This window comes from Eucyclogobius newberryi, unplaced genomic scaffold (genome assembly GCF_026437365.1).
Source record: "Eucyclogobius newberryi isolate DKJ021-1_F unplaced genomic scaffold, fEucNew1.0.hap1 SCAF_18, whole genome shotgun sequence".
Lineage (NCBI taxonomy): Eukaryota > Metazoa > Chordata > Actinopteri > Gobiiformes > Gobiidae > Eucyclogobius > Eucyclogobius newberryi.
Window position 1 is genome coordinate 15,247,722 of NW_027315812.1, and position 27,039 is coordinate 15,274,760.

The 27,039-nt window shown below is 39.0% G+C and overlaps 1 protein-coding gene across 1 annotated transcript in view; it reads left to right on the forward strand.

The window, feature by feature from the left end:
• The first annotated feature begins 5,304 nt into the window (after positions 1-5,304).
• Positions 5,305-27,039, forward strand: part of pmfbp1 (polyamine modulated factor 1 binding protein 1) — a 41,399-nt gene continuing 19,664 nt past the window's right edge. The window contains exons 1-8 of the mRNA XM_072451341.1: positions 5,305-5,695; positions 18,372-18,539; positions 20,407-20,637; positions 21,163-21,369; positions 22,960-23,061; positions 23,195-23,271; positions 23,506-23,650; positions 24,781-24,994. Coding sequence (XP_072307442.1) covers positions 18,372-18,539; positions 20,407-20,637; positions 21,163-21,369; positions 22,960-23,061; positions 23,195-23,271; positions 23,506-23,650; positions 24,781-24,994 — 1,144 coding nt within the window. The 5' untranslated portion in view covers positions 5,305-5,695. The remainder of the gene's footprint in view (positions 5,696-18,371; positions 18,540-20,406; positions 20,638-21,162; positions 21,370-22,959; positions 23,062-23,194; positions 23,272-23,505; positions 23,651-24,780; positions 24,995-27,039) is intronic.

Genomic DNA, 27,039 nt, shown 5'->3' on the forward strand with positions numbered 1-27,039 from the left:
ATCACAGATACCGATATCTTACCAATACATTGCCAATCCCTTTTGCCACTGCTGAACTATAGACATGCACCCAAATTGGAATTGGGTTGGATGTTGGATGGATTAAAAAAAAATCCCTGCAACACTTTTGTACAAATACAAAATATTTACAGTGTCCATTTGACTTAATCGATATGTTAATACAACAATAGGCTTATTGTTGTCTCATTGCAGGTTAATCAATAGCTGATAAAGTCCATATGTGTGTCTTCAAATGTCATTTTCTCAATAAATACCATGTACGTTGTCTGTCATAAGCCAACATTGCTGGTAAGATTCAGTGGATTTTGTCCATGAGGTGAGATCAGAATATGGTGGCCAATATCAGTGTGCATATTGCAGTGAAAAGGTTATGTGGGGGCTGTCACTCCCACAGGTAAAGACAGAGCCGTCCTCCCAGCCACTTTCTAATCTGTCTTTTATTAGAAGTTAATATCTCGCCTGCTCTTTCTCACTCCACACTCCCACCTGCTTAGAAATGGCCCCGCTCCATCTTTTTAATTCAATTATATTAGCCATCCTCTCTCTCTTCTTTTTCTGTGCCCATAACTCCCGAACTCACACCCAGTCTGTCCCCACATCAGCCCTCCCTCTTTTGTCCTCAACTGTTCTATTTCTATTCATAATCCGAGATGGAGGATATCTTGGCCAATGAAGGATTTGCCAAAGCCACTCTTTCTTTCTTTTCTAGTGCTTTAGTGGCAAAAACACAAGACATAAAAAGATGGCGGGAGGTGGAGAGAGAGGCCAGCAGACCCCACGGGTGAAACTTTGATTGCTAAAGTAATGAGACTTGATCAGATTGAGGTTTCTCTCAATAGGGGTTCGACTAATATGAAAGTCTAAGGCTTAAGCACTCATTTGAAATAAAATCGCAAATCTGATATTCTTTCTTCCGGACCTCCAGCTAAGGTCCTATACTCCCCCACTGGAGAATTAAATCTTCACACAGCCCTCATGGGAACTTTTAATCATTTCTGATAGGAAAAAGGTTTGGGAATGAGAGAAAAATCATAGTAATGTATTAATTATGTAACAATATTATGGAGTTCTGAAAGTCAGCAGAGCCAGAAAGACCTTGGGCTTCAGTTGTGAGAAGCGCTCTTGAACCAGCTCATAAATGGATTGGACAATACAGATTTAATTGGATTGGAATGCAAGTCTAAAGAGTTTCAATAGTTCTGCCCCGTTCTGTCCTTTTTCTTTTTTCTTGAGGCGTTGCCACAACAAATGCTTGGCCAGGTATAAGACGTCAGGTGATTCATTAATTCTCTTGTTTTCTATCAGATGCCCTTCCTGAATCCTTTCCATCTTATAAACTTTTAAAACCATCTTAAACATGTATTTTAGGATTCAGTAAATACCTTTGCAAGTTTGATGCAAAATAACGTTGACATTTATTTTTATGCATTTGCTCATTATTTGATCTGTCTCCTTGTCTTTTCCATGCCTAACTTCTAAAGCATTAAAATGCATGGTTCTGGTGTTGTGAAACTTATTTAATTTCCCAATAGTAAGTCTGAGATCTGTGGCACAGTCTGATAAAAGTATAATTAAATTCAGTGTCACAACACTGGATGCCTCACAGCTTGTAATTGTTCCAGCCATTAGCTATAGTTTGGATGAGTCGAGTCCATAAAAGAAAACCTTTAGCTCAGTGCTACAATACATTTGATGATATATGCACTTTGGTGGAATGTCTGGAGAGCGGAGGCAGTGGCTGTGACTCTGCCAAGGCAGAACTACACAGACAGAGAAAAGACATACCGCTGTTGCTAAGTTTAAGTATGAAAAATGTTCCCTTATAAAGAACCAATTCCTTTTTAAATGTTTGTCATGACTAGATCAGTAGCCTTATTAACTGATAATTAACTATTAACTGACTATTCAAGCAGCTTACAAAAAAATTAACTTCAAGTCTAGTTACTCACATCACCACTTCAAGCTATAAGACCAGCCACATGCTTTCATTGCTTCTTGTTTTATTTTTTGTTCTGATTCTTTATCATTTTTGTCAATTATTTGCATTGACAGGTTTGTCTTTGTTTATAGCCATGGTTCACAGCACAGTTTACTGTATATATTACCATGTGTTGTCCATGTGAACGGCCTCCTAACTGAACCTCCAACACAGAACTCATTTAGAGCCGTGCTAATGAATAGAGGCTTTGATTTGGGAAAAGAGTTCATCCAGCAGGCCACACACGCTCACTCTCATGCACCAGGGTGAGAAGTTCAGCTCGTGTCTGCTCCAATCATCACAAGACTGCTAATTTATTTATGTTTTCGGTTTTGAACAGTCCAACTAATACAATGTTGAATTCATGTCAATATTCATTCCCTGGTAAGCCTCATTTCGATGAGATAAGGCTACAATGGTGTTATTAACATAAAATCTCAGGTCAAACATGTGATAGAGAATCATAATGTAGGAAGAATTTGAAAAAATAAAATAGTATTAATAATATTAAGTGATAACAAAATAAACCTATAATGATATATATTTTAACTCTTATACACAAAGGACTGTTTGGTAACTTTTCCTGTGAAGGATACGCCCCCTGCTTGTCTCAATATAGATGTTTCACAGTATTGCATGGAAAAGTGGAAAACAGTCCGACGGAAGTTACAGGTTAGATCAGTGTAGAAGCGCGCACTCTCACAGTAAGAGATGCATGGTTTTTATTTTATCAGTAAAAACAGTAATATATAATATATCATTATTATAATAACAATAATAACAATAATAATAAGTGTAAGTGTCATGAGTTCGAATCCCCGCTACATCAATTTACTGCATGTCCTCCCTTCGCTCTCATCCCCATCCTCTAAGCTGTTCTGTCTAATAAAACTTATGGGCCAAAAAATCCTTAAAAAACTTAAACAAAAAACACAAGTGATTGAATAAATGCTGAAATGATCCTTAATGCCCTGAAGAAGCTTCCTGGTTGGGAACAAAGCTGTTAGTAAGTAGTAAGTTCCAGTAAGTCCAGCTGTGTTATTTTGAAACTCTTTTGAAACTTACTTTTGTAAGGGGCTTTGTTGGTCACATATAATCAGTTACTTCATTTGAATTTACTTATTCTCTATGCATGCGCTGCAGTTGCACAATCTTCCACTCCTGTTGTCCCAGTGGCATGAAAGAATGTATAAGAGGGACAATGAGGTCCTAATATTTGTTTAACTTAAGTAAAAATGTTCACATGGTGTAGTTGTGGTACAATTATTCATATTATGTTAAATATCCGTCTCTCCCAGTGTATTTCCCATAGATGAAAGCCAATGAAGAATATCTGCGGTGTGTGGACCTGGATGTGGTCACTGTCCAAATCGCCCGGGACTCTCTGAAGAGGACCAAAGCCGTGAATGCGAAACACCCACAAGCGCTTTCCCAGGACAATGCACCACTCAAAGAGCAACACTACAGAGCAAGGTATTCAACTCTCATACTCATGCGCACACAGCACTACTTAAATAAGAAACAGGATTGGGCAACCTTCTCTAAATCAGATCCAGTCAGGTACATGTGGGAATTGGGCTCATTTTTTTGACTTCCTTCACAGTTAATCATTCGTCTTTCTTCCCCTCCTCCCACGCCTTCTCGTTCTCACCCTCTCTCCATATTTAATAACTCATCGCCACCATCTTCGCTCCGCAGAGGGTTGGCTCATTGTACAATAAAGCAGCGTGTTCATATGAATATCACTTAGCAAGAAAGAGAACGAACAGGGCCGGAGGAGGGGTTAAAATCTGCTTTTGTTATCCGCTTTCATTATTTTACTTCAAATATTTACTCTGCGCCTTTTTATCCGTCCTCATGTCTCGCGTCTCTCTTGCCTGGTATTGCCCACGCTGCGATGAGAAACAACGGTAATGAATGAGGACATTAAAGAGTCATAGGCATGATGAATTGAATGGCCTTTAGGTTTCTCCTATGTCCTTCGCTTTCTTCTAATTTGCTCCCTGTGTTACTCTCCCTGCATCTCCCCTGTAGGAATGCTACGTGGAAGTGATGTGTTTTAGGCCTGTATTAACCCATTGGCCGTGTCCTTGACCAATCTGACTCATTTATTTGCCATTGGTGGTTTATTGCTGCCTGGTCGGTCGACTTAATGGAATACTAGTGTAAAAGCATGTAAGTTACGCGAGTTAAGGAACACCTGCACACTCAAATAGAGACTAGGTTATTACTTTCACTAGAGCTAACTTGAAGAGATCGACAAAGTGATAGAGATTAGTCAAACCTGTCACTCTCTGTCAAGGTTCCCGTAGTAATTGTCCCATTGACTTAATAAAAAAAGAAAAAACATGAAATAGAAATATGATATTAAAAGGTTTGAAAGTGTTGTGATGACTAATGATCACAAGTCCTACAATTCTATTTATAATCTGTCTCTGTAACTATAGAAATCAGTTATTAAAAAACATTTTGCTGGATTTTAAGTTTTAAATGTGTTTTTTGGACATTAAAAAACACATTATGGGGATTAGTTATCACATTAGCCTCCGCCTTTCCTTTAAATTCTTAATATTTCAATTTTCTGGGAATACGATTATGGGGAAATTTACTTTCTGAACCTCGGCGTGCTTTGAACAGACGAGTTCTTACTTCACCAGTGAAAAGTGGAAGCAGAACAGCCCTGTTTTGAATATGATACAACGTTACAAATATTAAAAGCTACAAAAAAACCCGTAACCAAATAAAATACAGGGCAACGTTCAAAATCAAGAGAATTTGGTTTGGAACAGGGATGTTACTATATGTTTAGAGTTATAGTTGTGGGAAGAAACATCATGATGTATTCACAATCTATGGTACCATGACTATTCACAGTGTTGTTATACATATAAAATATAATATGAAATTGTTATATTTTAGGAATATTGGTTATTAAATATTAGTGATTTAAATGAAATAACTTTGCATCCAACATTAAAAAATAAATAAACAATAGCATATTATATTTTGTAATCTCAATTGTAGATAAAAGCGTTTAATCTTGTCATCCTTAAAATGTCTTTCTTTTAATTCTTCGTAATTCTTTTTATTTCTATGTTGTTCAGCGCCACAACATGGAAAAAGACACTTTTCCGTATCTGAAACTGCTTAAGAACGCTTACTATGACGAACACATTCCGTTATTTAATTCCTTTTAAAGTGTTCCAACTTTTTGTAACTTAACATTCTGAGTTTGGATTTGCATTTGAAAAGCTGAAGCTTGTGGGGTACGACTTTATCATGTGTAGTCAGGCAGTTTTATTGGTTCTGAAACAAAGTGGTAAGTGTAGGGCTCCCCAGATTAACACAAAGCCTTTATGGTGCTGCTTTTCAGTGCTATGGCGACGAGGCTGGGGCAAGTGTTCCTAATTTACGCCTTAACATCTTGTCACGTTGTTTTCTCTTTGAGTCCCAACCGTCCTTGGCCATTTTGGAGAGCTCTGACAACTTCAATATTTGTTTGTATTTTTGTTTTTAGTTGCAAATAAGTGAGCGGGTGGTGAGTGAGACACGGAGTCCCCGGACGAGGTTGGACGAAGTCTGGAAAGAGAAAGAAGAGAGAAGGAAAATATACAAAAGCTTCTTCTAACTGCTAACAAAGAGGTGGAGCGTCTCCAGCAAGAAGTAATTCATTTGCGCCTGAGCACTGAAAAAAAGGTAAATTGGTTTCTTCCCCAAGGTCTGAATTCAAATATTGCTTTACAAATTCAACAGCAATGTATTCTACATATTGAAGAAAGTATGTTTTACAACTTGTGAAACAGCGTCATGGCCAAAGGAAATCTTCTTTAAGCGACGCATTTTTTCTACACAATCAAAACTCTATAATTTTTTAGATTAAATGTAATATTCACTTTAATGTAATGCATTGTCTTTGCTACAATAGTGCTGATAAGAGAGGTTGTACAGGTGATGGATTCATTTAAATATTCAATTTCCCTATGCAATATTCACACTGACAGGCATTGTCTATTTCTACAATAGTGCAGATAATAAGGTTTTAGATAATGGGTAATGGGATGTTCTGATATTTAGAGTCTTATTAAATGCATACACTTTTGATGAAGAAAAGGCTTTAGATTTTTTCCCCTCTTAATTCTTTCTTTCCGTGTGATAGCAACAATTCTCATATTCATGTGCTGTGCTGCTCTTTAACAAGCCCTTTTGATTCTGTGCCGAAAGAGTATGTTATGAATAGTGGTTTGAGTTTAACCTTCAATTAGCTGAGGTTGGAAAGATACTCTTCACTCAGACATTAGTGCTTTGCTTCAGAACTGAAATGACAGTAGTTTGTTAATTGTTTCAATATACCGTACGCTACAACATGCAATAATTATACAGATTCAAATCATATTTAAAAGATACCATTATTACATGGGATTATTTACATATGGATCCATGACAGTCACTTAAAGCAAAGGCGGTAAAGTATTTTTGTAATAGCAGTAACGATAAAAACAGTAGTATCAGGTTAACAACAGTAATAATTGTGAGAAATAATTTAATACACATTTCAGAAATCCAGAGTAATAATTGTGAGTAAGAAAAGCTTCAGTTGTAGTCATCTGGACTCAGTTAGAAATATATATATATATATTGAAAAATATATTTTTCAAACTGAGTCCAGATGACTACAACTGAAGCTTTTTCTACTATGGAACACGCCTGGACGAATGAGGGATTACACCGACATATTGTGAGTAACTGTATTCTGGGACAGTTGTAGTTGCCATTTGATGGTTTTCAGAATGCACTTACTTTTCCTAAAATCAAAGGAATACATTGTGGCAACTAGTCATGTAATTTAGGTTTTAAACTGCGTGGTATTGATGAGAAAAATAGAAAACCTGGCTCTTGTGATGAGTGAATGTGTGTTGTTTTCTTTTTCTAATTATTCTTATTTATAAATGCAAAACAACAACAACATTACAGCAAACAATACGTACAACATACTTCACTAAATACATTTATCTTTCTGAATGGCTGTAACTAAATACATTATCATTGTATTCCCAACACAGGTAATAGTAGTAGCAATTGAAGTAGCTGTTTTACAAATTAAAAAACAGTTTTATGCCAAGTGCCTTTTGCCATTACCTGAGTATTATCTATGTCCTACTTATTGCTTTGACGTAACAGTATCTTTACCTGAGTGCTCCTTCCACTTCAAATACATCTTCACTTATTTTAATTAGGAGAAATAATTGTGGATATGCATTTGTTGGCTCGAGTGCGGGTTTGCGTTCCATCTCTCGTGTTTGGATTGGTTAAGTCAGCCTATGGATCATTACACAGCGCTGGGGGATCTGGTTTCTGCTGCACATCTGGTCTTGCTTTAGAAGCCCAAACGCTGGCCCTCTGATCTACTCACACACACACACACACACACAGACACACACACACACACACAGACACACGCACACACACAGACACACACACACACACACACACACACACACAGACACACACACACACACACACACACACACACACACACACATACGCACGCACATGTTGAGTTTCAATGCTTTTCGGGGACATTACATTGACTTACATTCATTTCCTGGCGACTGATCCAAACCACAATCACAGTAACTTCTTACCTAACCTTAATACAAACCAAATGATCTTTAAATCATGCTGCTGATCGAATAATAAAGAATATACATTTTGGAAACATGTTTTTTGTCCCCCATAATAGTGGCAGTGTGTAGTCCCCACATCGCCACAAATACCCGCTCACACACAACTGCTGGCTTGTGTGGCGTCTTGAGCCGTCGCATGACAGTACGAATGTGTGAGTGAGAGAAAGGGAATGTTCCTGCTTCCACTTGAATTTAAGTGAAACTGAGAGAAACTCGCACTAAGTATTTTTCTCTGCTGCTTCAAATGTCCTAACATTAGCACAGCTGAACAAATACTGTCAACCCGCCGCCGAAAAGCTACTAGTGCTGACTCATTCTCTCGCAGACATTTCACAGACAAGTTTCCAGAGAAGAATAGCAAACCACTTCTTTAGGGAAATATTTAACCATATTCACTCTAGCCAAACATGAATCTGAAAAATTATTTGAGTCAGCTAGAATGTGTTGCGCATTTAGCATAAAGATAAATGTATAATTTGACCGTGCATATTTTCACGAGTCCATGTCGTAACCGTGAGTGTGTTGAATCCATGGATGTATTATATTATGTGTTGAATCTTAGAGAGGTTTTGTACGCGCAGACCAAAATACATTGAACTAGTGATGGTGCAAACTCATTTTTAAGTCAAAGTTAAAGTTTGTAGCCGATGTTTACCATCTTCTAAAACGTGGGAAACAGAACAGTTTGCTGTGGAAGTCTTGAACTGCTTTTTAACGCATTCTGAGTATCCTAATTATTATTCACCACAATGAGTTTCACAACTTTCAGCTCACCAGCATCACTTCCTGGTTCACAGATCATAAAAGTTTAGGTAAGTCAAATGCAAAGGGACTTCACAAGCAGACACTTCCTACTGTAAGTTGGCAATACCTTTATAAAGTAACAATAATTTACTGATGCAATACAATGGCTTTAAGACCTTGCAATTAAATACATAGATTTTCCCTTTTAAAAATTGTCCTTTCATAACTAAATCGATGAGAAAGACTGCTCAGGGCTGCCTATGATGACCCTTTGTGATAAAGTCTTCCATCCCTGTACACTGAATGCAAATTACAAGTAGAAGAACATCCATTGTCCTGTTGTGTTGTATAAAGATAATTTTCAAATTCTATGCTCTTCTCCTCCAGATATAATTAGTAACCTGGAGCTTCTAAAGTCCAACGCGCGCACAATGCAGAGAGAGTCAAGAAGTTAGAATGCCTATTATAAGGTGGTTTGAGAGGTAAGGTCAAGTAAAATGCAAAGGCAGTGTTGTAATGACGGTTCAGTCGCGGCAGAAGGCTGTTGGAGTCTTCAAGGTAACACTTGGACAAACACGGGTCCTGCTTTACAACTATCAGAATAGCTTAGCGACTTTTCTCTCTCCCTGCGTTTTTTTTTTTTGCACTTGATCTCTCTTATTGCTCATTTCTTCTCGTGCCTTGCCACTCCTGCCTTTCATCCCCCTCTGCCTCTGGCCCCCCCCCCTGACTGTTCAAATACTATTTCTACCCCTTCTGTAGCCTTCTCCCTACTTTCTTTATCTTGTCATTGCCTGTCAGTGGGGATTCTATCTACGCCGAGTGTTGTGTGTGTACGTGCCAACACATTGAGACTGAGATACACTTAAGAGCTCATTGATTTAAAAATACCTTCGATATTGGTGGTCCCCTCCTGCAGATTCGTTCAGCGGCTTATCACAACACAGGCGTAGACATCCACGTGGAGGAGATATGCATAAACCAAAGCTCCACTCCAAAGTTTTCTTCTTAAACTTTGTGATTGACCTAGTTAGCTTGTCGTTTTGACAAGTTGTCTGTTTTGACACGACATCCTCCAGTGTTTAGCAGCATCCATTCTGCCTATCACACACTCACATTGGGAATTCGCGCGCACACACACACACACACACACACACGCACACACGCACTTAAAGATAAATCATGCAAAGATCTAAAAAATTGGTAGGAAGTGAGGCTTGTATGTGCGGCGGGTAAGTGAAATGACTTCTATTTTGAACAAGAAATTACTGCTGGGTCAATCTTTTGTACGTCTGAACATGTTTGTGCTTTCCAGTCTGGATGTCCGTGAAATAATCTAGTACAGATCATTTTTATGAAGTTTTAGTTTTGATTTCGGCCCGCGCGGCATTGAAGTCGTCTATGGAATGTGGCTGTTTTTAAGTCACGTGTGTTTAAAAACCGGGCGGCGTCGATGAGTTCAACAGCTCTGTCTTTACCTTGCAAAACTTGTAAAATATCATTTCTTTTCAAAATTGCTATTTGAGTCGCACTAACCGTCAACTTATTCCGAGCTCTTTGCAGAGACATGAACAAAAACGTGTTTTATTGCCTAAAAAAGTAAAGCAAAATCAATTCACACCACACCAGAATTCATAATTTGGCCTTAGCCTATTACTGACCTTTTTGAATTTTTTTATCTAATCCTGTATTAATGCACTCTGGTTAACTTCACTTTTGATATTTACTTCTGATTGATATTTCCTTCTTTTATATGACAGAACTTTCCCTGATGTCGGTCAAATGCATTCGTTTCATTGTGACTTTGGTCGATGCTGAAGAAACCATGCAGTGTTTATTTTGTTTTTTCGCCTTTTGTTCCCATGTGATACGTCATGTTTAGTGCGTTTGGTAAACCAGGCCTCTGACAACCAGAGGTGAGGGTTCAAAAAGCCACGTTAACTCCATCAATCCCCTCGGACAGTTACAAACGAGCGCTCAACTTGGGTCAAAACAGTCTGTGGATCATGTCGGACTGACGTCAGCCCATGAAGAAAGAAAGAGGAGAGATAACAATATTACTGCATCAAATTAGGGTATTGCACAAATTCAATTAAATTAAAAGGCATAAGTACAGGAAGGATGTAGTCCTTTGCATTCCAAATCCTATGATAAATTATGATAAATTATTGGTGCAAATGTTATGTTATATATAGGTAACTGAACTATATATCTATATATTTATATATTGCTTTTTACAAAAGTAAGCTGTTCAAATATTTAAAACGGTACATTTCTTTATTATTTTTTTGGTAGAAATTCATTTTTTGACCAGTTGTAATTGTAATAGTAATATTTACTGTATTAACAGTACTTACAATAATTATATTTTTTCTCATGATTTCTCATGATTCCTCATTTATTTCGACATTACTATAATATTACCTCCATTGTCTTAATAGTGTTTTTTTAATTTAAAATACTAGACGAAGAACATTTACTGCTATTGCTTTCACTTATCTGAAAAAGGGTTAGTGAATTTTTAGCCTCATTTTAAGACTCTCCATGAGTTTGAGAAGGCGTGGCCCGAGTAGCGTGGCTCACAGTTTCAAAACCTCATATTGTAAACTTTCATATTGTATTGATTATAAGTGATATTTTACGATCAACTTCAACAATAAGAGCAGCCAGACAACGCCAGCCTCCGTTGCCTGGTGACAGCTCTTAAACTGTAGAAATAACGGAGAACAACAACACTGAGTTTGTGCAAACTTTTGTTTAATTTATCATCACTGCTATAATGACCAGAGCGACTAAAGTGCTCTGTGTTTCTTCTTTCATTTTCACTATAACGCTGTAAACTTGTAACCTTTATATATTATAGATACGCCATGTAACCTTTATTTATTTGTTTTCATTAGACACCCAGTTTATCCTTTAACTCTTAAAAACTGCAAATGTGTGGTGTTGGTGTCTTTCATTTAAGTGTAAGATAAATAATTGTTGCAAAAAAAAATAATGTCCTCATGTCTGATCTGGACACTTTGTCTTAAAATCGTGGAAGATCTTAAAATGTTCTAGGTGCAGCCGGTATTAGTTATTAGTTAATTTGCTTGAAAATGTAAGTATTTTTGAATTCATTAGTTAAGCTTTTATTAAGATGTAGAAACACTCCTGGATGGATGAGGGATTACACTGACTTTTATTAAGATGCACTATTAATTTTATAGTGTACATTAGAGCAGTCAGGGTCTTGTTCTAGTTCCCGGGGCAAGTACTGAATATAACTTGAAGATTTAGTGAGACGTTATTGCTGTCAAAAGTCCAGACTCAAATTAATAACCTCTTTGGCTTAAACCATGCAGTACATATTGGCAGATAAATGGCCAATTAGAGTGACCTTGATCAAAGCTGAGGCCTGGAAAAGCACATTTTAAGTCAACATAAAGGAGAAACAAAAAGGCTAGGAAAGAAATTATGAAACCATTTCTTGTCTGCCAAAGCTATGAAAGCAAAAAGGCACATGCACACACTCAAAGGTGGGTAATTAGGGAAGGTCACCAAGGTAACAGATAAACACAAGCAATCAGCCGACACACTGAATGCTCCGAGAAGGAATAAACAACAGCTTCTAGAAGTGTTCTGACATCCGCCCACAACAATACAGTATACCAAACGCTATGGTACATTTATATACGTACATATGTATTGTTTCAGATCACATCAGATAGCATTCAATAAGCGTATACTATTTAATGGAGATGAGGGACGGATACAATAGTTAATATTCAGCTTTTGTTTTGAGAGTTCAATGATATTGTCACTTATATAAATGGTCAGGATTCAGGAACATTTGTGGATCTTTCTCATGAAATTCCATTCAATTTATTTTCCTCAAATATAAATTGAAATTAAGCTGATTTAATTTTTCATTAAATCAGCTTGATTTAATGGAAAATCTACTTGCACTCCATCTGGGAGTTTGGCATTATCTTATTTTTTGACACATTAAGTCTCTTTAATTTGATGTATGCATATTATTTATTTGTACATTTTTGCTTTATTGTCAATTTGAGTCACATTTGAAAATGGATCAGGGACCAAATTATTCTGATCACTGAGCATTAAAAGATCACAGATTTCTTTTTTACATTTTTTTTTTATCTTAGTGTAAGAGGCTCTAGAGGGACACAGATTTACAACCATTTACCTGTTGATAACTTACCATTTTGAGGCATTAACAGAAGATAAAAATCCCATAGCCACCGATATGCCAACCAAAATGTGTAGTTTAAAAAAAAAATATTTACAAAAATAGTACACACATTCTGGGTTCATAAATATCACTTTGACATTCTCCTATTTGTTGTTTTAATTAGTTTTTTTTTTTTTTCCAGTTGCTTTGTCAAGACAAAGCTTTTAAAAAATGATGTGAAGAGAGGGAAGAACTCTGAGCCAAGATGGCCGCCCGGCACAGAGAGCACATTCACCTGAAGCACAGCACGGAGTGACTGGAGGCCCATCTGGCGCTGAGCCACAGGAAACTGCACACCTCACACCTGGAGGTTCTGGCTCCCTATTTTATCCATGCTTTTCTTAGACACAAATAGTATAAATCACGAATGCGTGCTAGCTTTAGTGCTCGCTTATGTTCAGGTTAAAAGGCGACAGTTGCTAATTCTGCAGTTGAGAGGCAAAATGAAGACAGCTGAACAGAGTGATAGATACATGTCTTTTCTGGTCCTTTTTATTGTTTGTATCAAGACAAGTTAGCAGGTCTTTGTCTTCTCTCCTTTTTTCCCCGCTTTACACCCACATAGCCTCGCTGCACACACCTACACCAGGAAAGTTCCCGACTGGGCCGTTTTACTCTTGAAAACTGAACAGCACTATTAGAGCAGTGGGAGGTATAGCGTCTTGCTCAAAGGCTCCTCAAAACTCTGAGCAAAAGAAAGAAAAAGCAGTTTTACTCCTCCATGTCCTCGATGCCCACACTCTCCCAACTGGTCTACAGGCTAAACATGGAAACTGAATCATACCTGTGTGCAATCTTTAGATATTTGCAATACTGTATTTGATAAAATAACATGTAGATAAGACTGTGTACTTAAAGGTAAACTATGTAACCTTTCTGCTAGTCTACCGCCCTGGTTAAATGTCGTTAAACTTATATTTATCCAGTAGATCGCTCCAAAACTCAGGTAGTCTTGGGTAATGCTATAATTTAATGCTATACTATAGAACATTCTAGGAAAAGCTTCAACACTAGCAGGGGGCTCACTCTCCACCTAAAACCAACCTTTAAATTATTCTCATGATATTCAAATCAATTTATTTTTGTAAGGCCCAAAATCACAACAACAGTTGCCTCTGAGGGCCACAGGGAGAAATGAATCAACAATGTCTGTGGTGGCGATGAAGTCAGACAATGTCTGTGGTGGCGAGGGACGATGTCCCAGGGTCCTCTGTCCTTAGACTCTCCTTCTCGGCCAGGAAAAACTACAAAAAAACCTCTTTGGGAAAAAAGCGTAGAAACCTGGAGGAGTTCCAGTGAAGGAGAGATCCGACTCTCACAGACGGACAGACGGACACAAGGAGACTGGAGCTGGACCCACTCTTCAGGCAGAAGAGGGACCGTCTGAGTCGAGCTGGACCCACTCTTCAGGCAGAAGAGGGACCGTCTGAGTCGAGCTGGACCCACTCTTCAGGCAGAAGAGGGACCGTCGGAGGCGAGCTGGACCCACTCTTCAGGCAGACGAGGGACCGTCGGAGGCGAGCTGGACCCACTCTTCAGGCAGATGAGGGACCGACTGAGGCGAACTGGAGCCACTCTTCAGGCAGATGAGGGACCGTCCACACAGGGCAGGGACCACTTCACCAGGGGAGGGGCATCTGGGTCCACAGGTCCTCAGGAGTGAGAGAAAGAAAAGAAGGCGGTGAACAGTTTGCAAGTGGAATCAAAAAATAAATATTGTTTGATAGCATAAGTAGTCAGAAGAAGAAGAGGATAGTGCTCAAGCTGTCATACTTCCCCCAGCATAGTTACTCCTAGGGCAGCGTAGCTGAAGCTGTGGGTTTATCTTTCTGTTCCTAACTACTCTGACCATAAGCGATTTCGAAGAGGAACGTTTTAAGCCTGGACTTAAATGAAGAGACTGTGTCAGCATATTTAACATGGGTCGGGAGCTGATTCCATAACACAGGAGCTTGGTAGCTAAACGCTCTACCTCCTACAGTACTTTTAGAGACTCTTGGCACCACCAGAAGGCCAGCATTCTGAGAGCGAAGAGCTCTGTTTGGATGATATGGTTCTATAGCATCTTTGAGGTAGGATGGGGCCATGTCATTTATGGCTTTGTAGGTCAAGAGTAGAATTTTGAATTTGATTCTAGACTCGACGGGGAGCCAGTGAAGAGACTTCAGCACTGGCGTAATGTGCTCTCTTCTTTTTGTTCCTGTTAGTAATCTTGCTGCTGCATTTTGAACCAGTTGGAAGCTTTTTATGGAGCTTTTAGGACACGCTGCAAGCAGGGAGTTACAGTAGTCTAATCTAGTCGTTACAAATGCATGGATAAGTTTTTCAGCATCACTTTTAGGCAGGATTCTTCTGATTTTGGCGATGTTGCGCAAATGGAAATAGGCTGTTTTACAAGCTTGATTTATATGAGCTTTAAATGAGAGCTCCTGGTCAAATAAGACTCCAAGGTTTCTTACTGTAGAACTGGAGGCTACACTGACATTGTCCAGTGTGACTATCTGCTCAGATAGAGCGTCTCGTAGATGCTTAGGGCCAAGCACAATGACCTCGGTTTTTTCAGGGTTAAGAAGCAGGTAGTTTAGTGTCATCCAGGTTTTTATCTCCTTCACACAAGTACTAAGTCTGTCTACTTGATCGCTCTGATCAGGTTTCATTGATAAATACAGCTGAGTGTCATCTGCATAGCAGTGGAAGTTAATGCCATGCTTTCTGATAATGTTGCCTAATGGTAGCATATAAAGAGTAAACAGAATTGGACCGAGTACCGAACCCTGTGGCACACCGTAAATTACTTTAGAGCTTGGTGAGGAGCTCTGGTTTACATTAACAAATTGGAACCTATCAGATAGATAGGATTTAAACCAGCTGAGGGCTGTTCCTCCAACACCTACATCACATTCTAACCTCTGCAGTAGAATGTTGTGGTCGATGGTGTCAAACGCTGCGCTGAGGTCCAACAGAACCAGGATTGAGACCAGTCCATCGTCAGCGGCTAATAACAAATCATTTGTGACTTTAACTAGTGCAGTTTCAGTGCTGTGGTGGGCTCTGAACCCTGACTGGAAAACTTCAAATAAGTTATTGTCCTGCAGGTGGCGACAAAGCTGTTTTACTACAACTTTTTCAAGGATTTTAGAGACGAAGGGAAGATTTGAAATAGGTCTGTAGTTTACCAATAGGTCGGGATCTAGATTAGGCTTTTTCAGAAGAGGTTTAATGGCTGCATGTTTGAAGGACTGTGGAACATAGCCACTTTCGAGTGAAGTATTTATTATATTAAGAATAGGGTCTATAATTAGGGGAAGAATGTCTTTGAGGAGTCTGCTTGGAATGGGGTCTAGGACACAAGTTGAGCTTTTAGAGGACATAATGGCTGAAGTTATCTCTGCTTGATCAGCAGCTGTGAACCTTTCTAGGTTTACAGGTGGATTTATATGGGACGTTAGATTTACAGCTTGGGCTAGTTCAGGGCTAATAGCGGGGGTAATTTCATCTAATTTATCTCTGATTGTTTTTATTTTATTATTAAAAAATAGGAGGAAATCATCAGAGCTAAGTGTAGCTGGGATTGAGGGCTCTACTGCACTGTGACAGTTTGTTAGCCTAGCTACAGTGCTGAAAAGGAATTTAGTGTTACTTTTGTTGACTTCTATTAGATTTGAATAATATCTGGTTTGGGCCTTACGCAGAGCCTGCTTATAGGACAGCAGGCAACTTTTCCATGCTTTTAGGGATTCTTCGGTGTGAGAGCGACGAAATAATCCCTCTAACTTTCTAACTTTTTGTTTATGTGAACGCAGTTCTTGGTTGTACCATGGGGAGGCGCGCTTTGGCCTAATGACCTTCTGTTTTAACGGCGCGACAACGTCAAGAGCAGACTTCAGAGAATTCATGGTCAAGTCGACACATTGATCACTTAAACTGGGACTAAAACTGTTCTCAGCAGGATCACATGACATGTCACTGAATATTGGCTCTATTATTTCTTTGAATTTTGAGATAGATTTTTCAGATATTGTCCTTTTCATTATAACTTTATTTTGTGGGACTGGATGATCTTTAAGAATAAACTGAAAGGTAATTAGGAAATGATCTGACAATATAGGGTTTTGAGGGAGGACAATGAGGTCACTAATCTCTGTTCCATACGTCAGAGTGTTCTTGTGAGTGTGAGTCGGTTTATTTACATTCTGAGTGAAACCAATGCTGTCTAACAAGGCGCTGAAGGCATTACTGAGAGCGTCATCACTCATGTTCACATGGATATTAAAGTCTCCAACTATAACTATTTTATCCCAGGCTAACACTAAGTTTGATATAAAGTCAGAAAACTCTGTTAAAAACTCTGAGTAGGGACCAGGAGGTCGGTAGATAACTATGAACAAAACTCCTTTTTGGTTTTTCATATTTGGACATGTGATTGACAGCATAAGGCTTTCAAATGAGTGAAATGCATTGTTAGTTTTAGGGCTCATGAGTAGGCTTGAGTGGGAGATCACTGCCACACCACCACCTCGGCCTGTGCTCCTGGCAGTCTGAAAGTTAACATGGCTGGGTGGGGTGGACTCATTTAGTCTGACGTAGTTGTCTTGTTGAAGCCACGTTTCAGTTAGAGCTAGAAGATCTATGTTATAGTCACTAATTAATTCATTAACTAAGAGCGATTTGGAGGAAATTGCTCTAATGTTTAGCAGTCCACATTTTACGTGTTTATTCATTTGTGTATTTGTGTCATTTGTGATTGTTATTTTCCTTAAGTTATTTGGTCTGACGCCTGAAATATTTTTTCTGAGATGTGACTTTTTGGCATTATTTGTACGAGGGACACGAGGGACACACACAGTCTCTATCTGTCTTGAATCTGAACACTTCACAGGTAACAGAACGGGCGAGAGTTCGGCGACAGAGGAGCGTCTTGAACTGCTGCTCTGCACCTGGGGCTCATCCCTAGATGGTCACTTAACACGACTAAGACTATCGGTCAAATTCCGAACTAATAGGGATGTACCCTCCGAAGTCGGATGGATGCCATCCCTGCATATGAGCCCGGGCTTTCCCCAAAACGCACTCCAGTTATCAATAAAGACAACGTTGTTTTGAGGGCACCATCTGGATAACCAGTTGTTGAATGCTGAGAGACGGCTGTACAATTCAGCATTGATCCGATTGGGCAGGGGACCAGAAAATATTACAGTGTCCGACATCGACTTCGCTAGGTCACACACCGCGGCTACTTGAACTTTGAGCACCTCTGATTGTCTCCGACGGGCGTCGTTACCGCCTGCGTGAACCACGACTCGCCGGAAACGGGTCCTACTCCGCTTTAAGATCCTAAGGTTTCCTTCGATGTCACCCATTCTGGCCTCCGGGTAACACCTAACGCTAGCAGCTGGCAGCTTCACGTATCTAACAATAGAACTCCCGATTACAAGAGTTTCTCTCGTGTGTTCAGCGGGCGTGTGATATTAGAGTGGTTAGTGTTCTTGAGTTAATTTATTTCAGTTTATATGTCTACTGGTCACTCTAAATGTGTCAGTCCTCCAAAAACGTTGTCATTGTCCATCGTTTACCCCGCTTAATGCACCATGTTTTCAGGGCCAGAATCCTGTAAAATAATCCCCAAAAGGCACCAGCAGAAGTTGACGAACAAATAATTGACTTAATACATTTATATTCATGCCTTACTGTGTTTTTGTATCATTGTCAGATGGAAGCACTGGAAGGGGAAGTGTGGCGCTTGAACCTGAAGGTGAAAGGACACCAAGAGGAGGCCTGTCAGTTAAGTGAAGAGGTCAGAAGTATGGAGTGCCTTAAGGAGCAGGAGAAGCAGGAAACACAGCAGTTACACGCTCAGCGGTGTACGAGCCATCAGCAGGTAAAGGGGCATCCTCCCTGTGCAGCGCTCTACAGGTCAATTCATCTATAGATCAGTTTGACCTTTGACCCGGAAGGAGTGGAACAGACACAGTAGAGGCGATGCGGATCACTTGAGCTAGGAGAGCATTGGGCTTCACAGCTGACTGAGGCAGAACTACTCCAGGCTGCTCATAGTTCTCCCGAAGAGGGCAGGGGTCATTGAGCTCAGGGTGAGGAGCAGATAGCAGTGCTGAAGATAGATACGATCCATTATTTGCATGTGTCACTCAGCCAAGCCATGATCCATTAGTGAAATCTAATAAACTTTGTTATCCATGAAAATAGCAGTGGAGTAATATAAGATGCATTTACTACATCTTTGTGAGCAAAAACCGCATGCCCTTCAAACACATTTAAATCAAACAAGCGACTCTCTGCACTCAGACAAGCCCTATTATGTGGGATACATCATCTGAATTAGAAGTTTGAATGAGGCCTTTGTTTGTCAGCCGCTCACATCCAGTCAAACAGGAAACAAAGAGAGAGAGAGATAGGCGAAGCATTCTGCTAAAAAGATAAATAAAGTTATTATCAAGGCGCAGTGATTTGGACAGTCATGTGCCAGTTGTAATTAAACTGCAGGTTGAATGAGGTTCGTCAGGTCAGGAGGGTCAAAGCGATGTGTTTTCCATCATATTTAATTCGAGTTATTTGTTTCCTCAAAGCACACGCTCCCCATTATGGTCACAAGAAAACCATGGTGTTCTTATTAAGCCTTGTTATGAACCCTTTCATCCAGCAACAGAAAAATCTACCATTAGTGTTTTAGTATGGCAGAGTGTGCTCAATAATTGAAGTTACTTACTACCGTATATAGCAGAAGTATAGTGCCAGAAGTTCAACTCAGACTTCTATGTGATATTGTCTATTCAACGTTTGCAAAATGTCTTCAGTTTCATAATATTCAATTAAAACTGCTCTACAAGGTTCGTCCTCTCACCTCTCGCTTCTGTCGTTAGCCTAATTTTCCTCACGGTCGTGCTATCATCCACCCAGTGTTAGCTTGCACAGGGCCTTGGCTAATCCCGGGCTAAACCAACTGCAGCGAGCCACTGAAATCTAACTAGTTGGCTGTCATTAGTTTTAAAGCCACGTGTTCTGATCCAGATTACTGCTGGATTATTGTGGATGAAGTTAAGATGAGCGTTAGAGCGGGTTTAACATTTTGAACCTCTCTCCCTGGAAGGTGTGCTGCAGTGGGATTCTGTGTGTAACTCCAGGATTAAGCCTGGTTTCACTGCTTGGGTTTTCCCTTCATTACGGCTGAGGTTACTTCATAGAGACAGAATATACTGCAATACTCTGGGAACAACACATACTTTTTACTTGCAGTACTATTTTACATGTGTTGTGCATCCCCTTTTTGACAAAGGTAGAAAGCAGACATACATTTACTCAAGTAATTGTATTAAAATGGATTATTACAATTTGAAAGGTAAAGAAAACTTGGTAAACTACTCAACGTGTATAATAGTAAATTGTTGATTTCCCAGTAATGTTTTTATTTTATCGTTATATTATCTTGGCTGACTAATGTTTGTGGAGCAGTAATTAGGCTGTATTGTTTCCTTCTATTCAATCTATGTCCATTTATGCTCTCAGAATCTTTAATACAATAAAAAGGTTCGAGAAATTGAGGACCGATAATTGTGTTTGGCAGTATATATTGTATATATATTTGCAGTTACCCATTCAAAGACATACTAAACTGCTGTTTGTCCACTGTACAGAGGCTAAGAAAGCATCCAGCGCAGTAACCTCAAGACACCACTGTGCAACATGTATAGAACAGTTTGTTGTCCACATAATTCACTCTTTACTTTCAGCTCGAGACATCTGAGGAGAAGCTAAAGAAGCAGCGGAGTGAGATCGAACTCCTTCATCAGCGTCTGAAAGGAGCTAAAGAACATTTGAGAGAAGCCCGTTTGCAAGCCCAGCTCCAGGATGAAACCATAGGCATTTTTAAACAAAAGTACACAGCAGCCATTGAAAAGGTTCACGGGGTGCAAGGACAAGTGGGAGTTTTAGAAGAAGAGCTGCGCTATTCAAACCAACAGGTAGACAACAAATGGTATTTTATTTGTCCTGTATCTACAGATTGTTGCACCGGTCATTGGAATGGTTGTCTAAAGTGGCCAGCTATAACATTATAACCACTTACAGATGGATACGTCTATTTAATCTACATTACGTCTATTTTATCTACATTGGCACCACATAAGTAACGGTTTTGCTATGGAAGTCAATGCATTAAAATTACAACAATTGGAGCAATATTTTTTAATACATAATAGCAGAAAAGTACAATGATGATAAATTACACTGACCAAGTAACCGTAATGGAAAATAAAAACAATTATACGGGGTAAAAAAGATACAAGATAATAGTAAATCATTATATGATATAACATAACATCTTAATTTAAATGCTAAATAACAAAATGAAACTTCAACTCTTGCCGGGTGTTCGCAGATAAAAAACATTGGAGACAAGAAATTAAAATGGAAAACTACTAAGATTTGAATTATAACAACCACGTGGTCATAATGTTATGGCTATGATTTATTTATTTATTTTTTAGCTGAAAAAGTCCCAAGTTGCATGTCAAGCTGTAAAAGATGAACTTTTGGAAATGGATCGTTGCTGTCAGGAGAAGGTTGAGCAGTGGACGGCTCTGGACCAGTCAACAGACGAGCCACTGTCCTGCCACAGTCTCCTCCACGAGAGTCAGGACGAAACTGTGACCACCCACTCCCTGCAGGGTCAGGTGGACTCGCTTCAACAACAGGTACGAACACAGCCGGAAAATACGGCGAATCCTGTGTTTTCTCAGCAGATTTCCACCAGTTTGCACAAGTAATGAACAGTCCTAAACATTTTATTTTCCTGAGACAGAATTATGACGCATCAGAGCTTGGCATGTTTGATTAGATTTCATTTATATTCCGCAGTTCCCCGTAATTTTAATGTAACAACCAATAAATTTGGCTGGAAGATGATCTTATAAACACATGGAAGTGATTAGATCCAGCTTATGGCTAATAAAGCAGTTTCATTGGAGCCAAGCAGAGGTCTCAAACACTGGATTTGTAATGTAATGTGTATGGCTTTTCTTTGAACTGTGCTGTGTAGCTGCAATCAGGTGTTGGCCCTTGATGTGTGCATGAATTATGAGGCGAGGGTATATTTCCTTTGTGTCCACGTGCGTGCTTATGTACGGGCCATGTGCACGTGAGCACTGGTGTGTGTCACTTAATCTTTTCTCTTTTTTTCTTTTCTGTTTTATATTTACTACGTCAGGCAACAAATGAATCATCTTTATTACAGAGAAATTTAATTTGGATGAACTTAACTGCTGCCGCCAAGGTCAGACGGGCAGAATGTCATTTTAATCCAATCAGCTTTAATCTGTTGGTTATAAAAGAGTTAGACTGTTGAAGAATGGCTGTATCTCGGGCCCTTTATTACGCTGGCTAATGACTTTGATTGTGAGGCGCCTATCAAGAGGTTAGGAGTTCTTATGGAGCTTTACGTCCCACTAATTCTCTAACTCATGCCAGTATTAACCTGAAACTTTGTCATTTTTAAATGTTTGGGATTTCTTTTTTGAAAAATGTATTTATCTATTAACACAGCAAACCATATTTTCAAAAAAAAAAATCTTTTTTAGCTTTACTCTCCTATTTCTTTGTAGCATATATAGCTTTATATACGATATTGCCCTTTATAACATTTAAGGCAAATGCATGATTTAGTTTACACTATCTATTTCCAATTGTCTGTAAGATGTTATTTATTCATTTGATATATTTAATACACAGTACTTTTTGTGTTCACGTTTTCAAATATGTATGTACTAAATCACAAAATGTAGACATCATGAATTCCCTGTAAAATTGTGCAAAGCAGAACAGTACATATTTTATCACTACATTTCTAATACATTTGCATTCAGATTCAGTAATGGAAAGATAAGAGTTAAAAGTTTAAGTCTTATAATGAAGGACATCATTTAATAGAGTGAACAGTGAAAACTGCCAATGAGTTCTGCAGTGGATTTGTCTTGTTGTTGGGCCAAGACTTTCTCTCATAATAAAAAACACACTAATAACACCAGTCCCTTTGAAGTCGCTTTAATCTGTTTGTTATAGTTAAAGGCCATGTCGCTGTGCTTAGTGCAACAAAGAAAAGGAAAGACAATGCATCTATTATCATGGCGGGAATCCAATGTGTACTGTCTATAATGAGATGAAAAGGATTTTATTACAATGCACAAATTCTGAGTGCTCTGATTTTCGTTAAGCTATTATATTACTTTAAAAGATGAATTTTAACGTTCAACAAAGTCTCTCTGTCTTTTTTAATTTTCTGTTCTCAGAAACGTTTGATTGAAGGTGACCTGAAGGTTTACCAACAAAGCCATTTATATTCTGATGATGAGTACCTAAGTCAGCTAAAACAAAGAGAGCAACTTCAAAAGGTACATTTATTACTTGTTATGCATTCTTATTTTCCCTTTTCATCACACCGTCGACATCACGTTGTGCATGTTTTGACAGTGTTTGTGTGTGTGTGTGCCCGTGTGTGTGCCCGTGTGTGTGTGTGTGTCGCAGCGCTGTGCAGAGCAGGTGGGGCAGCTCACTGAGTGTGAAAAGGCTATTCTTCAGATGAAGTCAGCGCTGGAGAGACAGTAATAACAGAGTCTATAAAACTCTCATTCTCCTCTGCTCATCTTGGATTGTGTCCTTGTCTCTCCTCTTTGCCCTTCTCTTTCGCCTCCACCCCCTGCTCAACTCCAACAATCTATTGTACAACACAAGCAAAAGTATTCACAGTGTGCATTTTTATTCTTTTAGTTTGCTTGTTATGCAGTTTATTTATTGGTTTTGTGCGCTTATATAGTTTCTTTTTGTTGCTCCTCCAGAGCCGAGGAAAAGATGGATCTGCAGAAACGGTTTGTTCTGTCGCAGCGTACGCACTTGTACAGTCGCAGGCAGCAGGAACAGGAAGCAGGTCGACTAAAACAGGAAGTAACACGTTTAGAGCTGGAGCTAGCCGAGACCCAACAGGTAATGGTAGAAGGCCACATTTTCCTTTCTCTTAGTAACAGCACATTATGTATGGTGTTTGACACAGTTGTTCTTTTGTTCTAATTCAAACGGCACCACACATTGTTTCTGTGAGACTCTCGAGCCAAGAACATTAACTGAAGCTTTAGCCAAACTCTTAAGGACGAGTACTCAATCCATACACACCCTCCACTCATACGATTGTCCCATGATTGCCTGGCAGAAACAAATTGCTTTGCCATTAATTAAAGCACCAAACGGTGCCAAGGCTGGTGAAATTGACTCCAATTAAGAGCTCAATGGGACACTAAATATTCAAATTACTCAAACTGGTGACTGTAGCCTGGCAAAGTGCCAATTCTGCTGGCAGTCATAGACACATAATTCAGAGTGTGTATGTGTGGCCTTGTTAGTGCGCTGAAAGTGGGAGTGTTTGATTTTATACATAATTTGTGTGGCAAATACAAGTGAGAAACATGTGACACACCTGCTCTCTGTTATATCACAAACACACACATTTTATTCTTCAACAGCTGTCAGGACGTGTCCATTCATTTAGCCTCGTCCCCGTGGAATACTGGTAATGACTGTGTCATGTACAATGTCAAGTACCGACATATGTAGCAAAGCTACTCTTACATTTCTTACATTCATTATGCATATGTCCTTTATTAATCTTTGTCATTATGCACATCATTTTCTAATGCTTAATAATGCAAGGCTTTCATGTTTAGGCAGACACATGCAATCTGAAGTCGGTACTTTGTTGCATTTCATAAAATTAGAAATAAAGGGCAAATAAAGTAGATTAAAAACTTTCTCATGTCACACCTGTGGAAATCTGTGAGTGTTTGCATTATATTGTATTGTAAAAAATATGTGCTGTATGTATTATTGTGCCCATACCACTTAATACATTGTATGGATAATAATGCAATAACATGAATATGACATGAATATAACATGAGTAAACAAACCTAGATAAATACATAATTAAACACTTGGCTTAGTCAAAGCTACTAAATACACATTTGAGACTCAGTTAAATTCAGTGTGTGTATTCATATCTCATTCGGAGTGGAGTATAGACTGACAACCTGCTCACAGATTTGCTTGACCCTCTGCTGCAGGTGCATGTGACTCTGCTGAAGTCAGATGGTGAGCTGAGAGAGGCCCGACACGAGGTGGAGAGGAAGACCAGGGAGGTGCAGAGACTTAGAGTGGAGCTGCAGAAAGAGGAGCAGAGGAGGAGCAGTGCCCTGAGAGACAAACACAGGCTCAACGCAGACATACGACAACTTAGGAAGCAGCAGGAGGAGCTACACACTAAGCACCATGTGACAGGTACCAATCATTCACTGCATCATCACTCATTTTATCAATTCCATTGTCACTCAGGGCACGCGGTCTATCAGAGTTCTAGTATTGCAATAGAAATACCAACATAACTATCATTCCAGCAGTCACTTTATGTATGTGTGAAATTATTATTTTCTTGAATGGCAACATTTATATGTAGCAATGGTTATTTACAGAGCCTTTTTCTAGCTACCATGGACCTTGTGTACAGGGTTCGCCCAGGAAAATGGTCAAATAGTTGCATAGTTGACAGAGACATCCATTAAACAGCAACCATGCCATTCATTCATTATAGGTGCAGAGTCCCTGGGTTGAGGGCAACAGTTTTCTAGAGAATATAGAAAGTAGTCTTAACCACTTTTTTATAAATATATAAAATTCTTTACTAAGTCTCCATTAAAACATAAATTCACTCAAGTCCAAACCAGTTTTGATATTAAATAATGCCTTTCAAATATATTGTTACAGTCTGGACCCATGCAGGTAGGGGCATGCCTGCTGTTAGCGCCAGTTAGCATGTTTTCTTAGCTTCCTCACAGACTCTGGTGATATAGGTTCGATTTAGCTCGCTTCTTTAGCTGTATGGTAATGATGTCATTTATGTATGTGTGAGTGCACAACAGTGGCCTTTGTAGCGCGGTGTATCCAGTGCAGGAATGGTGATGGCTGGGTCTCTCCGGGCACAGAAATGTCTCATTAAGAATTAACGTACACATCTATGGTCACGGCAGACACACATCTCACACAGACGCACACAAGTATCCACTGGCCCGACTCCCACCGCTTTAATTAGCACATACACACGGTCCCTGCGAGGTTCAAACACACACACACACACACACACCACCGCCACCTATTGTCCGCAGAGAGATGAATCTGAGGTCTCTCTCGGTGGCAGACAGTGGCTGGCTTCTGCGCTCAACACTGCTCATTAACAAGATAGAGACAGAAGGACAACGCAGTGTAGCTTGGCCTTTGTCTGTGATCAAAACGCATTCCCTCAACTCTGTGCTCCACACAAAACCACATATTATTCAGCCGTTACCTTCAGCAAATACAATCTCGCAATGCAGAGCCCATTGTGACGACTTAAGAAGAATAAAGATGCATTATTATAACAAAGGAGACATTGTTTACCTGGATATAGCAGTGGCTTGAATTGACTGGGTGAGGAGTCAGTTTGAAGAATTACTGTCAGGAACAAAAGGCCTTTTATGACCACGACGCCCTTTTGGAGAGTTCTTTTTGCCATACAAAAACATTACCTTGCGTGTTGAGGATTCTTTTTGTTGCTTGATGACACAACATATAGCTTGGCATCAAGTGGAGTTCGGGAGTAAACATAATAAATGCATATTGGTGAAACTACATCAGTTCTTATTGACAGAACTAGATAGAAAGTTACAAGGCATGGCTTTATTCTGTGGTATTATGACATGTGGACAAACAATTGCAAACGCTACTGTGCACGTATGCTGTCCAATTACACTGACTTTATTTTGCCCTCTTTATAATAACCTCTGTATAATAACTCTTTGTAAACAAGATGTCCTTGTTTTTCTTTTCTGGAATTTTGAGAATGTGAAGCTTTTGCGTTTGCTCATGCAGTACATGTACAGTGGACTTCTCGCATGCTTTCTGTGAGTAAGTTATACAAGGAAAGAGAGATTTATTAAAAAAATATTCTGAAATACACATACATCAATATATATATATATATATATATATATATATATATATATATATATATATATATATATATGTATATTTTTGGCCCAAAACCAGAAAAGGGCTTGAAGAAATATCTTTATTTTCAGCTGGGGCTCGATTATGAAATTTTGTTTGTATTATTTATTAGTTATTTATTTGTACTTAAAAATAAATTGTCACATTCCATTCTAGCCACTTGAATAAATGAGTAATACATTTTGTGTGAGTAAATATTACTTATTCTTTAAAATGTATAAAAAGGTACCGAGTAGTATAAATTCTATTCTGCCTGTTTCAGTCAACAATTTGTAGTTATCACA